The following is a 23,080-nucleotide window of genomic DNA, read 5'->3' on the forward strand; positions in this document are numbered from 1 at the left end:
CTCCACTTTGCTTGCTGGGCAATGTCTGCTCAGCGCACCACCTCTGCAAGGCTCAGGGATGCTTTTGCAGGAAAATCTCTAGCCTTCCAAAACTGGCACATCAAGTGGCCCCCCCCCCCAGCAAGTCCAAGAGCTTGAAAGCTTTTTTAAAAATGTGGGTAATCTAAACACGCATCAGCAGTGGTGAACACATGCTTGAGGTCCTAGACAATTTTGTCTGCCTGAGCTCCACCATAGCCAGCAACCTTTCCATTGATGCTGAGCTGCACAAGTGTATTGGCAAGGCTGCTACAGCAATAGCTCGCCTCTCCAAAAGGGTATGGGAGAATGTGATGCTAATGACCAATACCAAGATGAAGGACTACCAGGCTTGCATGTTGAGCACACTGCTTTATGGGAAAGAGTCGTGGGCAACTTACATCCACCAGGACCAATGCCTCAATGCCTTTCATATGTGCTGCATTAGGAAAATTTTGAGCATTGCATAGCAGGACCAAACAATGATCTGCACTCCGAAGCACGCATTCCCAGCATCTTTGTACTCTGATCTCAGTGACGTCTACGCCAGCTTGGTCATGTCCACAGAATGGAAGATTTATTTATTGAATTTATATGGTAGGATCACCAAGGACATGCTCTATGGGGAGCTGGCTTCAGGCACTAGGCCTGTTGGCAGACCAACTCTGTGTTACAAAGATGTCTGCGATCTTGACATGAAGGCTGGCAACATTAAACCCGCCATATGGGAGACAGACAATTACAATGCCTGAAGGCAGGTTGTCTATCCACAGCAGTGACCAGAGGAGGTATGACTGCTGGGAGGAGTGCAGGGAGAAGAAACACCATTGTGCATCCATAGCAGCAAAACCAGATGGCTTCATCTGACCCTGCTGCAACAATACATGTCTCTTCCATATCGGTCTCTACAGCCATAGCAGGTGCTGTAACTCGCCGACAGTTTGGTTTTACCCCTGAAGGTGCACTCTTCCATTGTCTCCCAAGACAGATAGATGCCAGCAACAAGGCCAACAAGAGACTGAATATAACCTAAGAACACATTTTTAATCTTTGAATCATGCTGCTGAATTTTATTTGCTTGGAAACAGCAGCCAGATTTCTGATGGGTGCAATCCTTATGGATTTGTAATTCTTATGGATTTGGCATTCAATACTAGTGAACAAAGCGGGACTGAGTTCAGAGTATATGGCCATAAGATGGCTGTAACAAGTGTTTTCAAGAAGCAGCAGATGGTAGTAACTGTACAAAATAGTGCTGGCTAAAATAGAATGTGATGGAAAGTAAATATCCTTGTTGAAGTACAGGACCATCCATATGGGCTTAATGGATGATCTTGCCAAGTTACACTTCCTAAATTTCTGCACCGTGATGAGTAGCTAGTCGTGGGTTCATTTGGAACCTCATAATAATAAATACAATATGCAGCCTACTGTATTTATAATGCCCACACCTAAAGTAGCTTTTATCTGTCTGACAGATGGTCATGATTCAGTTTTATGAGATAAATGTAGACCAACATATTTATATTCAGGTTATTTTTTTCAGAAAATACATACTATAAAAACGGAGTTCAAATTGGTTTTAAAAGCTCTTCAAATTATTCTCCCATTGATGTTTGGAATATTTGGATTTGTATGATAATGTCAAGAGCTCGCAAGGCTCCAAGCAAGTGAAAATATGATGGCACCCACCTTAACTCTCATGTTGTGAAATCCTAAAGTATTGCAGATGTAAGCATTGATTTCCCACTTCCACTATACCATGTTGGCTCAATTTGCCACGAAAAAAGATACATATAAAGGAAATTTTCCAAATGTAATAGTCTAGAGTCTACTGTTGCTAATATTTTTATTTAAGACTTGCAACCCTTATTTTCCTAAAAGTAATCCAAGGGAGCTAGCATCTAAAACAGTGCGACATGGGGAAAATACAAAAATTTAAGCAGCATACATCAGTGAGATAAAACAGAACAGATAAAAGCGGCAGAAGGAAACAAAACAAATGATTGATACCAGTATCATAAAACCATCTCAGCCAGCCAAAAACCAGCCAGAATGTCAAAAGGGAGAGGATGAAAGGTAATGGGCACCTGGCTTGGAAAGCTATTGCCCCCAAAGTAAACACTTAGAAGGATTAAATCACTTGTTCCTTATGGTGATATTCAATTATATTTTATCCAGAGTAGACCCATTGAAATGAAGGAACATTACTAAGTTAGGTCCATTAATTTCAATGGGTCTACTCTGACTAAAATTTAGTTACTACTACCAGGACCTCCATACACACTGTCCAGGCTAGCACCATAGAGAGGTCACTTCGGTGTTGCTATTGCAGTGGTTTGACTTCACCCTCAGAGGTGGTCTATTGTCTTTTGAGCCAGAGGATACCAACAATATGATAGGGAAGCAGGCAGGTCACACTCAACTTAATGCCAGTTGTTTTAATGGTGGCTTTTTTTGTGCAGAAAATACTACAGTATATTGTGGAACACACACACACACACACACACACACACACACACACATCCTGCCACCTCTGTGTTTCTACTGCGTCTATTAACACTCCTTCCAGATCCTGCAATTGAACAGTAAAAACTCTTATCTCAAACTGTCATGCAGGTGATGGAAAAATCAGAAGTGTTAATAGACCTTTCTGCCCAGCAGCTAGCAAAAGGCCTGAGGATTTATTCATCCCATGTGACTTGGAACTGAGAGTTTGCTAACCAGGAGGGGAAAGAGATGAGGCAGCACATACTGAAATTAAATATTTGTTTAAAAGGTAGAACTTCATTAGTTACCAGCAAAAGCAAGTTGGGGTACGTGATGCGCTTGGAACAGCTAGGGTAATCTTTTATAATCAGCATAGCTGGGAGGGCTAAGCTGAAGTGTAGCCTATTACGGTAATTTTGGGGAGAAAGGGAGGTTTTCAATGGATGCACTGTTTCCTGAATAGCCCCTTTAATGTAGCTCCTTTACATTTTCATCTGTTTACAGGGATTGTTTCCTCTGTGTTCCTAGTGCCATTTTCCTCTGGCTTTGCTCTTTTTTTCTTTTTTTTAAATAAGTTTTTATTGTTAAAATAATTCATCATTAATACACATATATTGTTGTTGTTGTTGTTTAGTCGTTTAGTCGTGTCCGACTCTTCGTGACCCCATGGACCAGAGCACGCCAGGCACTTCTGTCCTCCACTGCCTCCCGCAGTTTGATCAAACTCATGCTAGTAGCTTCAAGAACACCATCCAACCATCTCATTCTCTGTCGTCCCCTTCTCCTTGTGCCCTCCATCTTTCCCAACATCAGGGTCTTTTCCAGGGAGTCCTCTCTTCTCATGAGGTGGCCAAAGTATTGGAGCCTCAGCTTCACAATCTGTCCTTCCAGTGAGCACTCAGGGCTGATTTCCTTCAGAATGGAGAGGTTTGATCTTCTTGCAGTCCATGGGACTCTCAAGAGTCTCCTCCAGCACCATAATTCAAAAGCATCAATTCTTCGGCGATCAGCCTTCTTTATGGTCCAGCTCTCACTTCCATACATCACTACTGGGAAAACCATGGCTTTTACTATACGGACCTTTGTTGGCAAGGTGATGTCTCTGCTTTTTAAGATGTTGTCTAGGTTTGCCATCGCCTTTCTCCCAAGGAGCAGGCGTCTTTTAATTTCGTAACTGCTGTCACCATCTGCAGTGATCATGGAGCCCAAGAAAGTGAAATCTCTCACTGCCTCCATTTCTTCCCCATCTATTTGCCAGGAGGTGATGGGCCCAGTGGCCATGATCTTCGTTTTTTTGATGTTGAGCTTCAGACCATATTTTGCGCTCTCCTCTTTCACCCTCATTAAAAGGTTCTTTAATTCCTCTTCACTTTCTGCCATCAAGGTTGTGTCATCTGCATATCTGAGGTTGTTGATATTTCTTCCGGCAATCTTAATTCCGGCTTGGGATTCATCCAGCCCAGCCTTTCGCATGATGAATTCTGCATATAAGTTAAATAAGCAGGGAGACAATATACAGCCTTGCCGTACTCCTTTCCCAATTTGGAACCAATCAGTTGTTCCATATCCAGTTCTAACTGTAGCTTCTTGTCCCACATAGAGATTTCGCAGGAGACAGATGAGGTGATCAGGCACTCCCATTTCTTTAAGAACTTGCCATAGTTTGCTGTGGTCAACACAGTCAAAAGCTTTTGCATAGTCAATGAAGCAGAAGTAGATGTCTTTCTGGAACTCTCTGGCTTTCTCCATAATCAAATATACAAACATACATTTCATACAATCCTTTAAAATATTCAAACATACCTACACTCAATCCCGCAAATAATTCCTTTTCCCATCACCATCCACCACCCCTCATCCCACACCCCACCTTTGTGTTAGACTTCCAATCTACTCAATTGCAATCTACTCAATTGCAATTTCTTTCTACCCCATCACGGGGATTCGAACTGCCAACCTTTCAATCAGCAAGCCCAAGAGGCTCAGTGGTTTAGATCACAGTGCCACCCGCATCCCTTTTTAATACTATTCAGAAATACTATTCAGAAATGGTATAATAAATGTGGCAGTATCATAAAGCTATGTCACCAGTCAGATTTTGTTAATGGCAAAGTCTCAAAACCAAATCTGAGGGGCAGTTGGCTGGTCGTATCCTAAGATATTTAGCAGTGCAATAGGATAACGCTGCACTTATATTGTTTACATCTTAAAGATTTGTCTAATATCCTTCCGGTTGCCTAATCTGACTTGAATTTGTCTTGAATTATACCACTGATTTAATTTATGAAACAAGTCGTTTCAAAGTAGATAATCGTTCATGGAGCATTTTTGACCCCACATCAGTGGCTGTTATATTCATAGCTTCTTCCTTTATACTGATGCTGATGTACTTGCCCAGAGCAACTGCATTTATTTAGACTAACAAAAGCTTATTGGAAAATGCCAAGGTGTAATTTAAACACCCCCTTTTGGATCACGGGGATAATTAACTATCTTTTGTTAGGAATGTCCTGTATTATCTAAATATAGTTCACATAAATTAATGTGCACTGCTTGATATGACATTAATTGATTCAGTTAATGTGTATAAGAAGCAGCGCTACTTTGAAGTGACCTGCCTCTTATCTTCACAGCCACATCTGGAACATGAGTTGGTGGATGTGTTCTTTAACTCATTAAGTGTAAACCCTGTGCTTGATATGACACATCTTTTGTTATTTTCACTATTGGAGGCTGCGTGTTGTTTAAGTAATCTTGTTATCTTTATCATGTTGATAATGGGGATTTTGTATATTAGTATACAGTATTTGCTATTGTTGGGACGCGGGTGGCGCTGTGGGCTAAAGCCTCAACGCCTAGGGCTTGCCGATCGAAAGGTCGGCGGTTCGAATCCCCGCGGCGGGGTGCGCTCCCGCTGTTCGGTCCCAGCGCCTGCCCACCTAGCAGTTCGAAAGCACCCCCGGGTGCAAGTAGATAAATAGGTACCGCTTACCAGCGGGAAGGTAAACGGCGTTCCGTGTGCGGCTCTGGCTCGCCAGAGCAGCGATGTCACGCTGGCCACGTGACCCGGAAGTGTCCCCGGACAGCGCTGGCCCCCGGCCAATAAATGTGAGATGGGCGCACAAACCCCACAGTCTGTCAAGACTGGCCCGTTCGGGCAGGGGTACCTTTACCTTTACCTTTATTTGCTATTGTTTTGCGTTATGTTATTATGAAATGTTTTTGTGGTGTTTGTTTGAAATGTATTCATGTTTTCTTTGTTGTAAGCCACTTAGAGCTCGAGTTTTGTGTGTGTGGAAAAGCGGCATACAAATAAAATGCATAAATGAATGATTATACAACCAAGTTTCTGTATTTCTCTTGTAAGAAATGGACAATCTTAGGACATATGATAAGCTTGCTTACATTGGCAAATATTAAAGGTTGCAAACTGATTTACTTCTTTGAGGTATTATTGCAATAAGACTATATCTATTTCTTTTTAAAGTTATCTACCAGTGTGTTTGTGATTCATGAACTTCAGATTGACTTTGGAATTCGAATATACCATCGTAACTAACAACCTTCATGCTAATGCCTGTCATTTCTGGTACATTTCTGAAGCATGTCACGGGTCTCCATTCTGAACATGTACTCAAGTTTTCTGTATTGTATTATTGTGTCTAAAAGTTAATGAAAGGCTTTGGGGGTGCAGCCCCATCAAGTAATTTATGGGGGGGGGTACACTGTGGGACCTTGGCCCCTAGGAGTTGGCTCTTATGAGTATAACTAAGCAGCCCTATTTACTTGGTTGTTCATTAACTTGTACATCACCTAAAAACTTGTATCTGTTACAAATTCTTTCTCTAGAATGAAATATTTTCCCATACTGCAAACATTTCACAATGAGAATGATAGACTTTGAAAAGCAGTGTGTAGTGTTAATAAGTTGAATTAGCTGGAGGATCTTAAAGGGGGAAAATAGACATTAAAATGTTCAAAGCTGCCACCGTTCCTCCTACCTAGTAATGTGTAATGTAAACATTGTGTAATGTGTGAATCACCATCTGCCATCCCCTTGATTTGTGGCTGGCAGGGAGAAGCCAAGTCTTAGAAAGAAGGCAGAGGGAAAAAATATATAGAAAGACAATGCAGATAATGCACATTTTGTAATGTTTAGTTTGGCTCTAACTCTAATTGTGTCCGAAAGCATTAACTTGCACTCCTTCATCCCATTTCAGTTTAACATGGTGGGACAGAGTTGGCAGAAGAGAGGTTCCAGCAACTTTGTTGTGTGGAACTGAAAACCATAACCAGCTCGTTTGTATCTTTCAATTTATCCTTTCTCATAATTTCCTGTAATTGGTGGTTTAGGCCATCTGTTTGGCTAGCATAATACCGTGTACAATATGCTGCTGGCAGGTATCTGTTGAACGGTGGCCACAAATTGGAGAAACTGACACGAGTAGCCTGGGCTCATCTATCACAAAGCATTTGAAGATGAAAGGGATTTCGTCTTGGTTGTAACATGTACAAATGGCTGCTGGGAGAGTTTCTGCTACATGTTTCTAGTTTGTCCCTTGCAGAGTCCTGCAAGCTCAGTACACAGTGTTCTTCAACCATGGCTGCCCAGATGTGGTCCCATCATCTTCAGCTACAGCTTCGGGATGATGAGAGTTGCAGCCCAACAACATCTGGGTACCCAAGGTTGAAGAACATAGAGTACGGCAGCTTATTGAGGCTGTTCAAAACAGAGCTTTTTGTTTGTTTGTTTGTTTGTTACTGTCTTTAAAAATCTTAGTGTTCTTAGGTTCAAGATATTAGTCCTGCAACAAAATCCATGCCAAGGCAGCCAACCTGAGAACCAAGAGTAGTGAAGAGCGTAATTCATATAAAATACAGAGGTTGCCTGGCACTCAGCTCACCTGGAATTGAATTATTTCTGCAAGCTCAGTGCAGATAAAGTATGGGCCAACAATTCAGTGGATCACTGGACTTCTTAGCATGCTTTTAAAAAAAATAATAATTATTATTTTAATTAATTCTTAAGACTCCATTTCTGCAAAAGTTAGTTCAGGCACAGAGACCTGCTCTATGCTCTTCCCTGTGAAGACAGAGACAGAGTGTATCTGATACAGTTCTTCTGGCTTTGGTTTTGAACAGGGGTTGGTTTCTAGCATCTGACTTGATACAGCTGAATTGGCAGAATAAGTAAGGTTCCGATGGATATAAGATTATAATATTCTTAACTCTCTAAGTACTTAGACTAATCTCTAAGTACTAGGTGTGCTTTGAGACAAACACAACATAAAAAAGACAGCCACAAAAACTAGTTAGTTTACTTTTTTCATAGAAAGTTGTAGCAATTTGGTAAGATGCCTGTTACTGAAATCTATTTTAATAAAGTGCTTTGTGGACCTGCTGGTAAATTAGTTCATGTCAATGGAAATACACCAGTATGAGGGAGTCATAATGTAGCCCGGGTTGGTATTGGGCTAAAATATTCTAAGGTGCCAGATGACATATGCCCTGTTCTATTAGGCTTTAATTGCCTTTGATGATTTTTAATGGTTACAGATATCCCTTAATGGATTGCTTACAACTCATTCCTTTTTTAGTCGGCTATGTTGTTTGCTACTATTCTTTTGTATTATGCTTTGAAATGAGGGGATATAAATCCCTTCAAACATATAAATAGTGACCACACTTCCTACATGTTCAGCTTCTGTTTGCTTATCTATTGACAATCTCTTTTATCTGATTATTTTCAACTTGCAGTGCAATTCTCTATGCTGTATGCACGATCAAATGATTTCTCCTCCGTTTGGAACTCTTACCTTTCAGATGCGCTGTAAACATGCTATATTTATATAGCATGTACTTTGGTTTGATTACTTATTTGAAAGGTAGAACGTTTCCTCCTGTTTATGATTGAGTGTTATAATTGTAGATAAAACATACCAATGATAAAATAATAGTTCTTATTTGTAAATAGGTTCATACTGAATTTTAATTACTTTCTTCCAGGTATTGCTTCTATGACAGTCCCAGTATACATTGCAGAAGTTGCTCCACCTCATCTAAGAGGCAGATTAGTTACTATAAACACACTCTTCATCACAGGAGGACAGTTCTTTGCAAGCGTTATAGATGGAGCCTTCAGTTATCTTCCAAAGGATGGATGGAGGTTAGTGTAATTTGTTTGTTTGTTATTGAAAGTAAAGTTAGAGCTGCACTGCCATTTAGATGCTCTGTGTGTGAAATGTGTGTGTAGTACACACAAATATTTAGTTGTATACACACATGATATAGATACATTTTTTGTTTGCAATGTCTTTTGTACTCTTTAGTGAAAAAATTAATTACCCTTTTAAAATCACAATAAGGAGCAATAATAATAATAATAATAGTGGCAAAGTTTTTATCGGTGGTTGCAAGAACCAATGATCCCTATATTCTGAACAAAATGCTTGTTTAACCTGGAGGTAGGCTGTATGAATTGTGTATTGCTTTGTAACGATTTGTTGGGTCTCTGGACCGTAATAAAGATTGATGATAATAATAGGTGAAAAAGAAACTATCCGAATATGTTACATTTTACAGATTACATTTTTATTTTAAACCCAACAATTTTAGATGCAAATCTAAATGAATTAAATGTAGACTTTGCTTTGTTTTTGCACGCTTGGAATCTTCCTTTTTGTGGTTTTAAGTTGGTGCCCTTAGAATGCTAATTGGCTTTGAATAATGGCAGCAAATCTAGCTGAAATTTACTAATGGATTGAATTAAGGAGCTACGGATTTTATCTTTCAACATTGTAATTTGCTGGGTGGCAAGATCTATAGCAAATGTAATCAATATGCATGCTAGCTTTCTTGGAGACCCATGGCTTCAATTCTATGGTTCTCAGTACAACATCATGTAACGTCTTGATTCTTCTGCTACTCAGAGAACTAATTTTAAGAATCCCCAAAGCTAAAAAATTTTTTTTAATTGCTTGGTTTTGAATAGACCATCTTCTGTCTGTGATCTAGAAAAATCATTAAATGTAGCAATAGCCACCAGCTTGGATGGCTTCAAAAGAGTGGTAGACAAATTCATGGAGGATAGGGCTTGCAGTAGCTATAATAATAAATAATAATAATAATTAATAATTTATTTTTTATACCCCGCCCATTTGGCTGAGTTTCCCCAGCCACTCTGGGCGGCTCCCAATTGAGTGTTAAAAACAATACAGCATTAAATATTAAAAACTTCCCTAAACAGGGCTGCCTTCAGATGTCTTTTAAAGATAGGATAGCTGCTTATTTCCTTCACATCTGAAGGGAGGGTGTTCCACAGGGTGGGCGCCACTACTGAGAAGGCCCTCTGTCTGGTTCCCTGTAACCTCACTTCTCACAATGAGGAAACCGCCAGAAGGCCCTCGGCGCTGGACCTCAGTGTCTGGGCTGAACAATGGGGGTGGAGATGCTCCTTCAGGTATACAGGACCAAGGCCGTTTAGGGCTTTAAAGGTCAGCACCAACACTTTGAATTATGCTCGGAAATGTACTGGGAGCCAATGCAGATTTCTCAGGACTGGTGTTATGTGGTCCTGGCGGCCACTCCCAGTCACCAGTCTAGCTGCCACATTCTGGATTAATTGCAGTTTCTGGGTCACCTTCAAAGGTAGCCTCACATAGAGCACATTGCCATAGTCCAAGCGGGAGATAACCAGAGCATGCACCACTCTGGTGAGGCAGTCTGTGGGCAGATAGGGTCTGCATACCAGATGGAGCTGGTAGACAGCTGCCCTGGACACAGAATTGACCTGCGCCTCCGTGGACAGCTGTGAGTCCAAAATGACTCCCAGGCTGCGCACCTGGTCCTTCAAGGGCACAGTTACCCCATTCAGGACCAAGGAATCCCCCACACCCGCCCACCCCCTGTCCCCAAAAACAGCACTTCTGTCTTGTCGGGATTCAACCTCAATCATGATGGCTATGATCTATCTCTGCATGCCCACTGAATGCCCAGTGCTTGGAATCACAAACGGGAAGAGCCCTGTTTCACTTAGTTCCTGCTTGCAGGCTTCCCTCGGACATTTGGTTGAGCACTCTGTGAGTGTGATCCCGCAGGGTACTTAAGTATTTTTAAATGGTATAGTTTCATGCCTGTTTAGTTAGTGAAGAGAACCTGTTTGTACTTTAAAGATTCATTATAGAACCCTGGGTGATAGCCAACTAACCCACCATAAGATTTCCTCTTGCATGGTTTTTGTATTTTTAAACTGAACTGTAATAAAAATAATATTTGAATTATCAGGGGAGGGGAGCTCCTTTTTATAGAAAATTGCAATAGTGTGCTTGAATTGATTTAAGAGTGAGTGAGTTGGGAGGTGTGGATTTCAGATTCAGTTTTTTCCACTTGCCATTACAAGAAATTCTGTCATAATAGTGAAAGGAACAAATATTGCATGTTAGTAACATTAAAGTAAAACATTTACTTAAAGCAAAACTTACTTGTATGTTAGTAACATTAAGTAAAAACATTTTAAAATATAATAACATTAACCATTTGTTAGAAGCCATTGCAATCTGCAAGTCAGTAAATATCTTGAAAAATAGAATGGCCAACTTTTGGAATGCTAATTACCAAGATAAAATTCAACCATGCTGCTGGTTTTGTGTGTTTGCGTACTATAGTAATCCATAAGATTTTCATTACACTTAAAAGTATCTGAACATTTTTGCTATTCTAAATGTAACACACTTACCAATGTCATTTTAGCAGGAACAGCAGCTTATCTTATCAAGGGAGAAAAGTGAAATGGAATTTTACTCCCCCAGAATGAAGTACTTTTATTTTTGATTCCAAGAAAACCAACAGTACAAGAATGCTTCCAGCCCAGTGTGGAACAATTTGGAAAAATAGTTAATGATTCAGTATGTAAGGAATTGTCAATTAATGTGCGGGTGGTGCAGGTGGTGGTTGCTCGTGAGTAACCAGGCAGGACTCCGACCTGTCTTTTACAGGTTTTATTGGTGCAAACTATTTACAGTGCATAACCACAAAGTTCATGTCCGTCTTAGTCACTTGCAGAATCCGGGAGTGGCCCCTTCCGGCTTTTCCCCAATGTAAGAACTTAGACACCCCAAATCTCCACCTCCCCTCCTTGGATCAGGTTTAAGGTGCTGGTTTTAAACCTTTAAAGCCCTATACGGCTTAGGACCCTCGTACCTACAGGACTGCCTCTCCTGGTATGTCCCACAGAGGAACTTACAGTCTTCAAACAAAAACATATTGAAGGTCCCAGGCCACAGAGAGGTTAGGCTGGCCTCAACTAGAGCCAGGGCTTTTTCGGCTGCAGCTCCGATCTGGTGGAACGCTCTGTCACAAGAGACTAGGGCCCCCCGGGACTTGACATCTTTCCGCAGGGCCTGCAAAACAGAGCTGTTCCACCAGGCCTTTGGTCAGGGCACAGCCTGACTCCCTCCTTTGGCAATCTTTACAGAACTTAAGCTTATGGTTGCCATCAATTTGATTTTAATTAATTTTTATAATGAAATGTTTTTAGAATGTTTCACTATTTTATTGTTGTTAGCCGCCCTGAGCCCGGCTAATTATTATTATTATTGTGTTTCACATCCCTGTGTAAGCTGGGCGACGGAAGTGGCGCACATCCCTCCTGGCCAGCCGGGCTAGGTGAGGCGCTTGGGCTCTCAGTAGCATCTTTGAGCCCTCTCCTCGCTTGGCTGGCCCCTTCCCTCTCTACTCTACTTGAGGTATGGCTTTCCCCACCACTGGAGCTGGCGTCGAGGCTCTCTGTATTCCCCTGCCTCCTTCCCCTGTTCCGATGGCAGTCCCCTGACACATGACAGCTGTGATTGTCTTCTATATTAGATCCATAATGGGAGAGAATAATATGTCAGCTGTCATGCCACTGTAGTTGTAGGCCTCTTTAGTTGGTCTGGAGTTGCATTTGTTCAGCGTATTTGCTGTTTGATACATGTAAATAATTGTAGTTCGCTAATATAAGTTAACTTTGGGCTAAGTTTATGTTATCTAACAGTAATTGAAATAACTGATTTGCAAACAGCAATGTTAAAATTATGTCTGCAGGGAACAACTGAAAACCTGTTCAAGAGTTCTTGGAATCGTCTGATACGGAAATCTCAGGATATAAACTATGTTACCTCCATCTGCTTATTTAGAGAAATACTGAGAGTATTCAGAAAGCGGTTTAAAGCCTTGCTGTTCTTTATGGAGAGAATCTTGATAAATTTGCATTAAAAATGTTTCTTTTCTTTCCCCCAGATATATGTTGGGCCTCTCGGCAGTTCCAGCTGTAATACAGTTTTTTGGCTTCCTCTTTCTTCCTGAAAGCCCCCGTTGGCTTATTCAAAAAGGACAGACTCAAAAGGCAAGAAGAATCCTGTCTCTGATGCGGGGTAATCAAACAATAGATGAAGAATATGATAGCATCAAGAATAACATAGAAGAGGAAGAAAAAGAAGTTGGTGCAGGTAAGGCTGAATTTCTGCTTTCTTTGTACATTTATTAATGAGTGACACTGTTAACAGTATTTTAGGTTAGTTTGAAATAGATTTTATATTATTACTACTACTGCCACTACTACTAATATTATTTGTATAGCACCTGCAGGTCTCAGGGCAGTTCTCAACTTAAAATCACAATATTAAAACACAAAATACATAATAACAATAAAAACAAGAAGAACCAATAATTTGCAACCCATGGTTTCAGGCAATCCTAATTGGTTCTAACAATACTCCCAGTGAAAATAAGATTAAACTAAGCTCTATTCTTTATACAGCCTTGCTCCTACATCAATTCTATTGGTATTTTTCAGAAGAAATTAATATGTTAATATCAGACTTGGTTCCGTACTTTAACATAATGAAATTATAATTGTCTTAAGAATTGCTAATGAGTTTCAAGGATTCAGTTAAACAGGGGAAGCCAATATAATGAATCAGCCATATATACTTTTTCAAACAAATTAATAATTTGAAGGATAATTTTTGTTCTGTTCTCAATTGACTAGGTGTATATATTCTAATTGTCACAACCTAATTATATAATTGCTTGTCAGGAGTAACTCACTAGTGCACGCTAGCTCTGATATCCTTCAACTGCGATATTAAAACTTGGGATTCTACAGTGACCTTTCAGTCTGTTGCCTCTCTTTATTCGCAGTGGATTTTGATGTGTGAGGTTCCCAGTATGGTTACAAAGAAATAAAGGCTGGCAAATTCCAACTAGCATATTGAATTCTTGTGAGTTGCTTCTGTTAGCTTTTGGGTCATGCAAATTATACGTGCCTTATACAGCCACTTCTGTGCATTTTCTATAACCAAACTGGAGTGAGACTTCAGTCATAGTGAACATGTTCGTGAACGGAATAAACTTTTCAACCCATGCTGCTAGTGTTTGAACTTCCCCATTTATACCAGTCTCTGTTAGAGTTTATTTAACAGGATTAGTTTTTTTAATCTGTTAAAAAGTATATAAACACGGACTGGCAATGTACAGTACAGATCCAGTAGCAGGGAAATGCAAGAGGCAGATTTATGTTTTAGATCAGGGGTCAGCAAACCTTTTCAGCAGGGGGCCGGTCCACTGTCCCTCAGACCGGACTATATTTTGGGGAAAAAATAAAATGAACAAATTCCTATGCCCCGCAAATAACCCAGTGATGCATTTTAAATAAAAGCACACATCCTACTCATGTAAAAACACCAGGCAGGCCCCACAAATAACCCAGAGATGCATTTTAAATAAAGGGACACATTCTACTCATGTAAAAACACGCTGATTCTCGGATGGCCACAGGCCGGATTTAGAAGGTGATTGGGCCGGATCTGGCCCCTGGGCCGTAGTTTGCCTACCCATGTTTTAGATGCTTCTTCAGAGAGAAGGTGGGTTGGTCAATTGTTGTTATCAAATGTGCCTTGCCAACTAGGGGGAAATCCACTGATGCTTCTACAGGTGATCCCACTGGCTGCTCTGGGATAGAAGGGTTAAGGTGGTCTCTGAGGTAGCTTGGACCTAAATGGTCCAGGGCTTTGTAATTCAATACAAGGACCTTGAACTTGGCTTTCTAGTAGATGGGCAGCCAGTTCAGATTCTTCAACAATGCTTTCATATGTTGTCAGCCAGATGCCCCCATGAGCAATCTGGCTGCCGCATTTTGCACCAGCTGGCGCTTCCATACCAGACCCCAAGGACAGCCCCACGTAGAGGCATTGCAGTAATCCAGCCTTGTGGTTACCAACACATGGACTGTAGTTGGTGGCCCTGTAAGGAGGATGCTGTGAAGTAGTCCAACTGGAGCAGGCAGTGAGGTGATCTTTTCCACCCCAAGCCTTCATTACTGGTCCCAAGATAATGACACAGGATGAAAAACTTGAATGCAGTCTGTAGTTTGACTGCTGTTTCTACCACAGCAGTTCCCAGTGCTGGAAAAAGGGAGTGAAATCTTAAAATTTGCAAAACAGCCTATCTCTTCTGTGGCCTGTGTTTACAGATCCCCTTGCAAGTGTTTCGGTTTCTTTGGATTGTGGCTGTTATCTCGGCTGAGATCCAGAAAGCCCCCCCACAACTAGTTCTGTGTGCCAAGAGGTTCTGGCTTCTCTTTTTGTGAATTGAAACTGTGCCGTATTGCAAACCACTTCTGAAACCATGTGGACTTTTAAGAGCTGTTTGTGTCTCCGGGGTCTGTAGCTAAAAAAAATATTAAAAAATCCTCTGGGCTTGCCCAAACTGTGCTGCTTAATGTTGCTGTTCGGCATCTAGCCCATGATGATTTTTCCATGGAGAGATGTGGGTCTGACATAAGAGTGTTAAACTGAATCATAGGTTAAGTTTTTTTTATGCATTTACTAACTTGCAGTTCTGCACACTAAATATAGTAGTACCTCGGGTTACAGACGCTTCAGGTTACAGACTCTGCTAACCCAGAAATAAATAGTGCTTCAGGTTAAGAACTTTGCTTCAGGATGAGAACAGAAATTGTGCTCCGGCGATGTGGCAGCAGCAGAAGGCCCCATTAGCTAAAGTGGTGCTTCAGGTTAAGAACAGTTTCAGGTTAAGTACGGACCTCCGGGACGAATTAAGTACTTTACCCAAGGTACCACTGTATGTAACATAATATTATGTGCTGTTGACCATAAGGGGGAAATGGCTTATGGCTTTTTCTTGGATCAGAGTTTATTCTAAAAATGGAAATAAAATCAAATTATTGTGATTCAAGGGTTGTTATTATGTTTGTGTTGAGATATTATCAATTTTTGTTTTTCTCATTGATGGTAAAATGGGGTTTCTTAAAAATGACACAAGAAGTTCCTTCTGGTATTGTACCCAAATAATTGTTTAGGAAAAATATGTTTTTCTCAAAGTGAATTTTGCATTGGTTAAGAAGCTCTTGACACTGATATGAGAGGATATAAGAGGATTTTCCTCATTTACCTTTCAAGATGCAAAACAGATTCTGAAACACTGGCCTCTTATTTATAGTGTATGGATATAAGCAGATTAATATATAATTCTTATTTCCTGTAAAAACAGATATTAGCAGGATAAGTCTGGTCTCAAGTTTATGCAGCCCTGACTACTCAAACTAATTTATTAATATATTTCTTGCTCATGGGACTTTGGAAAGTCATGATGAAGGGTTTCAGATAAGTTCCTTCCTCCTTAAAAACTCAGAAGATTTTAACATTTCAGAGCTAGCAGTTTTAGTGAGCTTTGAATGCAGTGATATTCGGTGATCTTGTTTGTGTTCATTCTGTTATGACTTTGGCTTTCAGGTCAAGCATTGTTGTCAACACTGCATTAGAGGAGTTCTGTTTTTAGGATTTCCTCTTCCCCAACAAGAAGCTGGGAGAGGCAGCACATGAACCTTAGTACTACTACAAATTTCATTATGCAGGGGTGGAGATTTCTTGAATTTACATCACAGCCTGAAATACAAACAATATCAACCTTGCGCTATTTTTGCATCAAAAAGATTGCTTATAAATAATGGAACTAAAGCTTAAGCTCTATTGTGTTTGAGTGGTTTTCTGTGACTTCAGTGATTATACCGGAATTGGATTATTCTCTTGCATGTTAGCATTTTTTTTTATAAGAGTGAACAAGCAGTTCTAAGAGGGAGCTCTGAAGTGTTAACATTCTGTTAAAACTAAATTAGATCTGTTAGAAGCAAGAATAAAATGACAGTTCATGGCAGATTCTAAACAAGTGAATAGCTACAGAAATGCCTGTATAGAACATCTTTATTCACATTTTATTTCAAAAGCGCTGCGCTTTATAGTATTTAGCTTCCATTGCTATGACAATGGAAAACAGTTTTCCCAGTAGCTTGCAGCATTTGTAAATGCAGAGCAAGAAAATGTTTGGATATAGCTACAGTCCAACAGCCTTGAAAAAGAGTACAAACAGATGTATTAAACTGAAGTTACAATTTTGGCAATACCTTATTTCTAGGAAGTATGAACACAGAAAAGGTTTAAGTTGACATGTGTTGCATTTGCCACGCATTGATATTTTTGAATTGTTATTAAAAAAAAGACAAACCAAAATCATTATGACTCTACCAACCAAATGACATGGACTTTCACTTTGTATCTCATTGAGAAACACTATTTTGCTGCCACCCACTGCTTTTAGACCCCTGTTATACCCCAATCATGCATGTATATTCAGGATATACTGTATGTCTATTGTTCACATATGTACGTTGTTCAAAGAGACTAGTTTTCAAATAAAGGTGCATAGGATTCAAGCCTTAGCCTTCAAGTAAGTAACCGTTCTTAGTATCCTATGCCAGGCTGAAGAGAAGAAAGCATTAAGCCCCAGGCAACTGAGGGTTTGTACCAGTCTACTGCTGCAAGCGCTGGCCACAACATGAGGGTAGCATGCCCCCATGGTCCTGTTTTTCTGATAGTTTGGTTCTTTAAGTGCTCTTAAAAACATGCTTTTCCTACATGCCTTGAAGGCTTCTACTTCAGCTGGCTTTCCCCTTTCCTTATTTTGCCATTCAGCATTTCATTATCCAGCTTAGAAGGAGCAATTTACCCTTGTTTGTTTCAGAGCCTGTTCTGTTTTATTTTGTGCCTTTATATCCTTCCTGGCTTCCGTTGAACTCCAGGCAGCATGTATAGGACTCCTGGGGAGTTTCCAAGCCAATCCAGGCCTATGTAGTTTCAGCAGAGTTCATGTATTGTATGCCATGCCCTGGGATCTGGAACCCTGATGCTACATAAAAACAGTGCTCAAGTAGGTTACTAGTTCCCAGTTCCTTATTTGCTTGCAAGTTCAAAACACTGAAAAGAATGAAAATTCATTCATCTCTGAACCCCCAGATAGCATTTGAAGTGCCCCATATAGTATATTTCCATGACTGGGGACTCCCACCTTTGAGTCCTAGAACAGTTGTTTTTGGTCCAAATTATCTTGCTTATGAAATGCTCATAAGAAATTAAATCAGCAACTGGTTGTGCTGACCCCACAACATGAATCACACACCCATCCATCTGGGGGAGTGTGCCTTGTGAGATGACATTGGGTCCTGCCTAGCCCAGCATAGTTGGGGCACATAGCATAGTTGGCGGAATCTGTACATACTAACAATAGCTAAAATGTGTAAAAAAGAAGATGATGATATGCTTTGGGCAGCAAACAGCGAATCATGCACCCACCCACAAAATAAAGTATAATGATATTGATGATCATATTAATTGTTCCTAATTATTTTATGTAGATTGATGGAAGATTAAATATGAGGATATACTAATCTAATTGAAAGGAAAACGGGGTCTAGCATATATTTTTATTCCTAATAAACACCGAAAAGGGAATATTGAAGAGTTGTCGACCTTTACAGTGGTGCCCCGCAAGACGAATGCCTGGCAAGATGAAAAACCCGCTAGACGAAAGGGTTTTCCGTTTTTCGATGCGCTTCGCAAGATGAATTTCCCTATGGGCTTGCTTCGCAAGACGAAAACGTCTTGCGAGTGTTCCGATTTTTTTCACTTTCCCCCCTTTTTCTAAGCCGCTAATAGCCTTTTAGCCACTAAGCCTTTAATAGCCACTAAACCGCTAATAGCGCTAATCCGCTAAGCTGCTAATAGGGTTGCTTCGCAAGACGAAAAAAACGCTAGATGAAGAGACTCGCGGAACGGATTATTTTCGTCTTGCGAGGCACCACTGTATTATAGTGCTTTGTAATAAGAATTATAGAGAACATAAAACTCCTGAGTCTCATCACTGCCTCCTGTGAGAGCGAGTGCCATAGTTTTAACTAATACTGTTTTTTACAGCCGTGATTGTAGCATTACGCAAAGCAATAATACATGTAGATGGTGTGACTTGTCCTGGTGTTCGGAGTGGTTTACCACGTACAGTGGTTTGAAAGCAGCCTATGAATTAGTACAGTGGTAGGCGATGGCGGTGGCAGCAGCAACAACTCCTTTCCAAACAGGGCTGGATGAGGCAACTGGGTCAAGTGGCAGATTCAGGGGTTGTTACTTCTAAGCCACTTAGCGATTCTCCTCTGTTGGAGGACAGAGCTTGTACATGCTATGTAGCCTCTCCGGTCCCCCCAGACCTAGCCTGGTACTTTAGGTGCAGTGAATGATGCTAATCTGCTATCACTGTTGAAGTAAGATTCAACTGTCTGTCCAGGCCGTTTTTGAATGTGGAATAGGGAAGGAGTGCCAGTCCTTCACCGCTAACAGCCCTGCTTCTAAAACATGTTTTTGTGGTTTTCCAGAGCTTGGTTTCAGCTGTGGGGAAGGTGAAGTATCCTCTCTGCATCAGTGAGATTGCTTCTGAGTTCATCGTCGTCCAACCTTTTGTAGAATCCTTTTCAGTGTATCCTAGCAACAAGAATGGCAATATGCACAAAGGCCATTAGGGACCCTTACTTTAAAAAAAATTAATCTACCCTCAGTTTTAAAAAAAAATCTACAAATTTAAGATAACTTGAAGTCTAAAGCACGTCTACTAAAGGATTTTCTAATTCTATCGACTTTTTCCAGAATAGTAGTAACTACAAAATATTATACAACAAATATTATAACCCTTGGAAAGGTTAATCAGTGTATCAGATTTAATGGTTTAAAATCTTTATTCTTATGTCTACATGTTTCACAAATGAATGTTTGGTTAATTGTGTTTGCTTGAGTACTTAAATGATAATCTGAAAAATAACATTTTCACTCTGCATCAGTCATCTAGATAAATATTTAACAAACTGTTTGGACGCTGGGCAATAGGAATCCCTGGAGTCCTAAAGAGCTGCTGTTTCCCCCTTTAGTGTATGTGTACTGCTTCTGCCCTGTTGTCTGGTAGTCCTTGGAAGCACTGTGGTTTTCTCTTCCTTTTTTCCAAGCAACCAGAATGTATTTTTCCTGTGCTGAGTTTGTCTGAGGTCAGATACACCTTAGAAAGTATTTTCTGCACATAAAAGGTAAAGGTAAAGGACCCCTGACAGTTAAGTTCAGTCACGAACAACTCTGGGGTTGTGGCGCTCATCTTGCTTTACTGGCTGAGGGAGCTGACGTTTTGTCTGTAGACAGCTTCCGGGTCACATGGCCAGCATGACTAAGCTGCTTCTGGCGAAACCAGAGCAGCACACGGAAACACCGTTAACCTTCCCGCTGGAAGGTTATTTATCTACTTGCACTTTGACATGCTTTCGAACTGCTAGGTTGGCAGGAGCAGGGACCGAGCAACGGGAGCTCACCCCATCATGGGGATTTGAACCACCGACCTTCTGATCGGCAAGCCCTGGGCTCAGTGGTTTAGACCACAGCGCCACCCGCATCCCTAAGGTAAAGGTAAAGGACCCCTGATAGTTAAGTCTAGTCACGAATGACACCAGGGTTGCGGCACTCATCTCGCTTTACTGGCCGAGGAGCTGATGTTTGTCTGCAGATAGTTTTTCCAGGTCATGTGGCCAGCATGACCAAGCCGCTTCTGGTGAAACCAGAATACTGCTACACAATAAATGCAGAATCTCTGACCCAAATGGAAAATGCAAAAGGTTAACACTTTACAAAGAGTTATAGAATTGTAGAGTTGGAAAAGAGTTCATCTAGTTCAAAGAGACTTAGACGTGTCTTCTGCTCTACAGCAGACACTCAATAAGAATTCACTTACAGTACAACACATTATATGTCTACTCAGAAGTCGATTTCTTTGTGTTTGTTGGGGTAAGTGGTTACAGGATAGCAGCCTAAGCTTTGTTTAAGGGCTGGGTTTTTTTGAGGGAGGACAGTTCCTGTTGCTTTTAAAGCTGTAACTCCACAGTCAGGGTCAATGAGACATAGCTGACTTCCCATGGTAAGCATGGGGTCTGCACAGTGTGGTTGGTTTTTTAAAAGATCATTGTGGTTCGAGGACCCGATCCCCCCAAAGAGGAATGAATACACAAGGACACGTGATATAAGGTTAATGGGCAAGAAAAGGCCACAACTTTATTGATTACAGCAAGTGAAAAGGTATTGGCTTAGGCATTGGATTACGTCAGCTGACTCCACCCCCTCAGAGAGGGGTGAGTCTGAAATGAGGGGGGTTTATTCACCAGTAGGTGGAGCCTGTTGATGCTAATCCAACTATAGGCTCTCCCCTGATGTCACTGAGGGTCGTGCCATGGCCTCCCGCCAAGCAGGCATCGGACAGAATACACAACCGCCAGATTCCTTTAATGGAATACCCAAAAATTGAAGGCATAGGCGATGACCACACCTAGCCCTTCGACACCACAACACATTATTCCAATGCCTAACCTACCCACCAATACCACGGAAGTTGTGACGATTGCTACGAGGTAGGCGAAAAAACCACAAAGCCTAATGCCAAATGGAAAAATTCCTACCAGGCCCCCCGGACAACCAGGGCGACCAACCTAAGGTCCATAGCAAGGCCAAGGAAAACTAAGACCCTGAGCTCAAAGGGAGTGGAGGGTGGGTGAATCGCGACGGGACGACGAAGAGTGAGGCAGAGGGAGGGGCTGGCGCCGCAGCATTTAGGCTGCTGAACACGCCCCCTCGGAGGCACCTGGTTGGGTGCCTGACGATGGGCATGGGCGCCAGCCAGGTGAGTGGGAGGCAGGGGGCTAACGCCCCCTGCTAGAGGCGGGGCTCGGCTTCCCGCCCACAACCACTCCCCTCTCTTCCAGGAGGAGAGTCTTTGTCATGCATCATTCTCCCCACCAGTCCCTTTCGGTTTGTATTATTTTGCTCTTGTTACAGAACTTGTTTCTTCCATATTTAACTTCATTGCTGGCAGGGATGAAGTATGGTGCATGGCTCTCATTCCGCTAAGAAAACAAGGAAAGGGGCCTTTATTCAATCATCCATTTTTTTTCCTGGGAAGTGTGGCTTGACGTTCTGATTTTAATCCTGAGAAGAAATGGTTACAGTGACGTTTCTAGACTTTATAATATGATAGAATATTTTGACATAATTGAAGGTGTTCCATTCCTTTGAAAATAGCCATGCCCTGTTCCTGTGAGAAGTTAACAAAACACCCGGGTCATTTAAACTGTGCTGGAGAGTAGAACAATACTCTATTCCAACAGAAATGATTAAATCAGAGCAGGATGACCTTGGCACCATGTTATTTTCCTGTTGATTTCTTAAATATCCGAGGAAGACTTGGAATAAAGAAATAAGCTCTGGAACCCCTACTGGAAGATGCATAGTCTTTGTACAGTTGTAATAAAGTGAGCATTAAAACCTCTGTTTCAAACAATTAAACTGTATTGAATAGCATAATAGGAAAATTCTGGAGAAATAATTAGTTATGCATGCTATTTTGATTTGAAAAACTTTTATGGAGGTTTATAGACCACAGATATAATTTTAAAATGACAAATCAAATAAATAAGCACTTTAATGTTATTTGATAGGAAAACATATCATGGGAATAAAAACTTCTCATCTGCAGTTGCTGATGTGTTTTGGAATTGTGTAGTGCTTTCGTTCATTAATGAGAACTTCATTGGATTTTGTTTAGTGATAAATTGGCTTCAAGAAGGGTAACATATGGTTCTGCCTAGGTAGAATAAAATTGTGGTTGTGAAGTCAATTGCTGGCATTGGTAAAATGGGCTAAAAGGCTGCATTTGGTTTTCAAGTAGATCTGTTTGGAGTCAAAGCTGCAAAGTGAACTTTCTTGTACAGGCAATTCTCAACTTACACTGGGGTTACATTTCGGGGATAATGCATAAAACTCAAAATCACATATGGCAAAGTGCGTGGGATTCAGTGGGGGGTGGGATTGCCAAGGTCTTTTTTTCCTGGCCTTCCCTGGCCTTCCCTCTTTCTTTCTTTCTTTCTATCTACCTACCTACTTACCTATCTATTTATCTATCTATTTTATTGCCAAGTGCATAAAGCTGAATGCGCACAAGTTAAATAAACATAAGTTGTCAGTTACCTGTATCCTAAAACATTGGTAGGAAAACCCCCAATACTTTTAAGATAGCACTAAATGACCATAAACCATGCATCTTGTTCTGAACTGCTGTACTTGACTGTTTTGTCTCCTTGCTTTTAAATTGGGGGTACCTTTTGAAGGAG

At 41.0% G+C, this 23,080-nt stretch overlaps 1 protein-coding gene across 1 annotated transcript in view; it reads left to right on the forward strand.

Annotated features, from left to right (window-relative positions):
• SLC2A13 (solute carrier family 2 member 13) overlaps window positions 1-23,080 on the forward strand; it is a 104,505-nt gene that overhangs the window by 20,079 nt on the left and 61,346 nt on the right. The window contains exons 2-3 of the mRNA XM_082239678.1: window positions 8,515-8,674; window positions 12,784-12,992. Of these exons, the coding sequence (XP_082095804.1) occupies window positions 8,515-8,674; window positions 12,784-12,992 (369 nt within the window). The remainder of the gene's footprint in view (window positions 1-8,514; window positions 8,675-12,783; window positions 12,993-23,080) is intronic.

The sequence above is a fragment of the Podarcis vaucheri genome, assembly GCF_965113315.1.
Source record: "Podarcis vaucheri genome assembly, chromosome: 10".
NCBI classification, from domain to species: Eukaryota; Metazoa; Chordata; class Lepidosauria; order Squamata; family Lacertidae; genus Podarcis; species Podarcis vaucheri.